The sequence below is a fragment of the Sinocyclocheilus anshuiensis genome, unplaced genomic scaffold, assembly GCF_001515605.1.
Source record: "Sinocyclocheilus anshuiensis isolate Anshui unplaced genomic scaffold, SAMN03320099.WGS_v1.1 scaffold931, whole genome shotgun sequence".
NCBI classification, from domain to species: domain Eukaryota; kingdom Metazoa; phylum Chordata; class Actinopteri; order Cypriniformes; family Cyprinidae; genus Sinocyclocheilus; species Sinocyclocheilus anshuiensis.
Window position 1 is genome coordinate 302,175 of NW_015544187.1, and position 5,167 is coordinate 307,341.

Consider the following 5,167-nt stretch of genomic DNA (forward strand, 5'->3'; position numbering starts at 1 on the left):
TAGTTTTGAGATTGTGTTTATAGTTGTGAGAAAATGGTGAATTGTTTCATGAATTGTGTGTTAGCAATCAAGAAAAACTGTAATATGCCGGAATTTTATGTATTGATTTTTTTCACAGGAGTTTTTATCCATATTTTGAATTACACATTACATTACGTTGTGTTTTAGGATTGAAGGAAATACACAATCCACAATCTTAATGGAAAAGGTAGTACTGGTTATTTTTTCGGAAAAAATATATATATATTATTTACTGCCACATGGAGTATGTATGGCCAAAAATGTGAAAGGGGTCATTCAAGGTGCATTCAGGGTGCATTCAAGACTCGCAAGTAAACACCCACTGCTATGATTGGCTAACAGTTTCGCTTATTAAAATAACAGATGGACACTGCTGTGATGTACTCTGAAAACAACATGGGTTATTTGGGTTAAAAACTTATAAATACTCAGTAGGCTATATATCAAATGGTCTGGAACAGACAATGCAATAGTGGTAAAAACAATTTTACTCACACTTATGTGTTGCGACATTACTGTTGGATCCACTCTAGTCAGACTCAGCGCTGCATCATCGTTTACTTTCAGTCTCTCTGAAAAGCCTGCATGATACGTTCTTCTTTAAAAATGAATCCGTAGCAAAGTAAAGCAAACAAACAAACAGTGTTTCACTGACGCGATCTGGAGCTCTTAGCTCATTTTTCCCCGTGTTTACACCGGACGCTTCTCTAGACAACAGAACCCATTATAATCGGCGATTCTGTCCACACTGGATGCGGCGTGGATTGACACAACAAATCCCTGACAGTCAGTGTTGGGAACGTTTCTTTTAAAAGGAATGCATTACAATATTGTGTAACTGCATAAAAAAGTAACTAATTACGTTACTTAGTTACTTTTTATGGAAAGTAATGAGTTAAGTTACTTTTGCATTACTTTTTCTAGTCGGGGCTGGGCTTGCTTGTTTGTTTTTAATATAAAAAAGTTGTATTTTTGGCAAATGTGATCACTGAAGGTCAGCAGCAAAGACATTGGTTAATAAAATTGCATTATATACATGAATGACAACATTCTAAACTAAAAAAAGTAATGCGTTACTTTACTAGTTACTTGCAAAAGTGATCTGATAGCATAACCTGCATTACCCGCAATACTGCCGACAGTAAACTGATGTCCCACTCTATTTCTAATAATAATAATAATAATTTGTATTTATATAGCGCCTTTCCAACACCCAAGGTCACTTTACAAGTCAGGTTTAAGGAACAGAAACAAATAAACATCAATACCAGAAGACAGAACACATACCAAGAGCTGAGAGTTATACAGAGACCACTTACAAAGTTAGATTAGAGATACAGAGAGAATGTAGATAAACATCCATAACAGGGTAAAAATTACAGACTGAGAACTGAAGAGTAATACTGAGAGAAAAAAAATTTGTTTTTAAGAGGTTTTTGAAGGAGAGAAGGGAGGATGCTTGACGGATGTCTTGAGGAAGAGCATTCCACAACCTGAGAGCCACAACACTGAAAGACCTGGCTCCCAGTCACCAGACTAAACTTAGGGGTGACTAACAATCCCACACAAAATCGTAAGAAGCAAACAGTAGCATAAGGCTGAAGTAAGTCAGATAAATATGCAGGACCAAGGTTATGGAGAACTTTGTAAGTGAGAATTAGTACCTTTATACGAGAATTTATAAGCAAGGAAACCGGAAACCAATGTGATAGAGGATTGGAGTAATGTGCTCATTCTTTTCTTGTATGAATGATCAAGCGGGCTGCAAAGTTTTGAACATATTGTAATCGTTTGATATTTTTAGCTGAAAGGCCATAAAGTAGTGAGTTACAGTAATCTAGCTGAGATATGACGAAGGCATGTATAACAGTTTCAGCATCCTGCTGTCTGAGAGAATTTTAATTTCTCATTTTTAATCCACATTACAGTTTGTTAAAATGAAATAAAATAAAAACAGAGATAGCTGGGGTGGATTTCCATTAAAAAAAAACAAAAAAAAAAACAGAACAAATAAGTTTGATAAGCAAATTAATCTAGTTGTTAAATGTTAAATACAAGTTTGACTAAGAATTCTGAAACAGCAATTCATGCTTTTATTTCTTTTAGACTAGATTAGAAAGATCTCATGATGATTTGATGCTCAAGAAACATTTCTTATTATTATTAAAGGGGTCATATGATGCGATTTCAAGTTTTCCTTTCTCTTTGGAGTGTTACAAGCTGATTGTGCATAGATAAGATCCCTGAAGTTGCAAAGACTAAAGTCTCAAAACCAAAGAGATATTCTTTATCAAAGTTAAGACTCTGCCACGCCCCCCTAAAACGCTGAAGCTGCGATTATGGTAAGGGGCATTACATTTCCGACACGTGCTTGTGGTGTTCGGCCAATCACAATGCACTGGGTCAGCTAGCAGACTGCGCTTGTCAAAGGAGGGGACTTTGTAGAAAACGAAGCGTTTGAGAGAGGCAGGGCATAGAGGACCTACAATAATGTACAGTATTTGAAAAATAATGTGTTTTTTGAACATTAAAGCATGTCAACATATTCTGTTACACCAAATACACAAAATAATGATCTTTAAAAAAAGCATCATATGACCCCTTTAATGTTGAAAACGACTGAACTGCTTAATATTTTGAAACTTTATGAATAGAAAGTAAAAAAAATTATTTGATTCTCATATATTTGAATTTTTGAAACACTATAAATGTCTTGACTGTAACCTCCAGCTTACCTAAGAGTGTGTTCTGCAGCCTCAACTTTACTGAGCCCTGCCTGATGTGGCTGGAAGAAGAGGCGGTTCATGTTGGCCAGCTCCACCTTATCATAGTCAAACAGCAGCAACTGCGGGGAAGAAAGCCAGACACAGCAAAAAGAGGCATGCCAGTCTGTTACTGCAGAGCCCAGGCATGTCTCTGGGGGTTATGCTATTGGCTTCCCTCCTGTACTCCCACTTGCAACACACACTACAAGAATAATGGGGCTTGAAGAATGCACCAATTTTAACTGAAAAACATTAAGGCGGCACACCATAGACCGGCCAGTCAGTGCATCCTTCCATTTGATTCATGCGTCCTATATATTAGATCTATAGGAATGAGGATAAAGGTGCATTACCTTACCAATGCCACATCTGGTGAGCATTTCTGCAGTGACACTCCCCACACCTCCAACTCCCACCACTGCCACAGCATACGAGCGGATTTTCTGAGAATGACAGCAGGTGATAGTGGTCATCTGAACACGAGCAAGCAGTTATCAATATAAAAGTCTCATAAAATAATAAATACACATGTTTACCTCGTAGTCCTGAACTATGCCCATCCTTTTGAGTGCCATTAGACGACTGTGAGATATTAAACACTAAATTAAAGTGACTATCGCACCGGGTTTAGCCTTCCATCATATGTTCAGTGATAATAAATAAACATAGCAGCATCAAATTGCTCACCTGTATGGATTTGAGTCTACGACTTCAGCACTCATTTTAACAATCTTTGGTCTGAGATGATGTTCAGCATCACTTTGCTTCTGTTTAGATTTAATTAGTTCATTTTCTAACTCACGGATTCGCAGCTTCAGTTCCTCAACGGTTGTCATTTTTTCCCTTAAAAATCCTATATTATAATAAACAAGAGTTGATATGATCCGATGAGAAAAATAAAGCACGCCAACTGTTAAAATTACTGTACACGTCTGCACTGTTAGAAATCAGCTGGCGAAGAGTGTGTCTAGATATTGAGCCCGGAGTGAAACACAAAGTTCACAGAAACGAAAGGTCCCTCAATGAATGATTCCCGCTAATCGGTTCGTTCTTTTAATTGAACTGGTTAAAAAAAAAAAAAAACTCACCACATGTAAACACATACTACTGTTTATTGCGTTTAGTTCGACCATTTTTCCCTCAATGAATGATTCCCGCTAATCGGTTCGTTCTTTTAATTGAACTGGTTAAAAAAAAAAACTCACCACATGTAAACACATACTACTGTTTATTGCGTTTAGTTCGACCATTTTACAAGTTGAATTTGTTAGAGCCATGACTCATTGCCGTTTAGAGCCTAAATACACTTTATATTTAACAATACTACAATTTCTTTACAATACTAAGTATTTTTGCATGTGAACAAATTAGTTTTGTGAGCCGGTTAAATCAATTAATTGAAAAGACTCGATTCAGAAGAACAACTCCCTTACGAATCGCACGTCGCTAGAATGAATATGTAGCAGAATAAAAAAAGATGTATTTGTATATTTTCTTTGTTTTGGAAAATAAATGTTTTCCTCTCACTTCCAAAAATACCTAGAGTAAAAATAATAGTTGGATTTAACCATAATTTCTTTCATTTATGACACTACACTCTTCCAGTCCGGTGGGTGGCGGTCATATATTTTAATATTTCTCGCATTTCGCCAAAGATGTCGACTGTGTCCGAAATCGCCCCCTATACCCTTCAATAGGGCACTATTTGAGGGAACCGCCATTTTTAGTGGTGTCCGAAACCATAGTGGACGTTCTCGAGCGCACTCATTCAATCCCACAATGCACTGCAAAAACGAGTGTACAACTGGTGCACGCTCAACGGCTAGAGAATGCCCATAATGCACCGTGAGAGTCACGCGCCGAATGAATTCCCGCATTTTGCCAGAAGATGGCGCCCGCAGCTGAATAATCAATCCGTTCATTTTTACAAAGCGCTCATCCATGGCGTACAGCATAATGTACAACACGGGTATAAATTCATTGTAAATTGATTATTAAATTGTTTGATTAGGGTTTATACATAATTTCCGTGACAGAGTTCAAGATGAATCCTTTAATCTTACTACTGGAGCTGCTAGTTTCAAATGATTAATAAACAGCCAGCACAAACTATGCAAAAGCGGCAGTCTTTCTGGTGCACTCAGTGTCCGAATTCACTCACTCGCTTTCATTCACTCCTTCAAGTGAACTGTATTAGTGGCCTAATGTAGGCAATAGTGAATGAGGGTATAGGGGGCGATTTCGGACAAAGCACAGTATGTAGAAAAGAGTATGCCAAAAGTCCCCGGATGGTTTACTATTTCAGGCCGATTTTTGAAGTGTGGATCCGCGCACACTCTAATGCAGGGGTGTCCAACCCTGCTCTCATGGGTAAAATTGCC

At 37.6% G+C, this 5,167-nt stretch overlaps 1 protein-coding gene across 1 annotated transcript in view; it reads right to left on the minus strand.

Annotated features, from left to right (window-relative positions):
* The window catches only part of LOC107696487 (ubiquitin-like modifier-activating enzyme 5), an 8,934-nt gene extending 5,168 nt beyond the window's left edge, over positions 1–3,766 (minus strand). Inside the window, exons 1-4 of the mRNA XM_016496833.1 lie at positions 3,474–3,766; positions 3,323–3,368; positions 3,140–3,229; positions 2,757–2,866 (exon numbers count right to left, since the gene is read on the minus strand). Coding sequence (XP_016352319.1) covers positions 2,757–2,866; positions 3,140–3,229; positions 3,323–3,368; positions 3,474–3,622 — 395 coding nt within the window. The 5' untranslated portion in view covers positions 3,623–3,766. The remainder of the gene's footprint in view (positions 1–2,756; positions 2,867–3,139; positions 3,230–3,322; positions 3,369–3,473) is intronic.
* Positions 3,767–5,167: the final 1,401 nt, after the last annotated feature.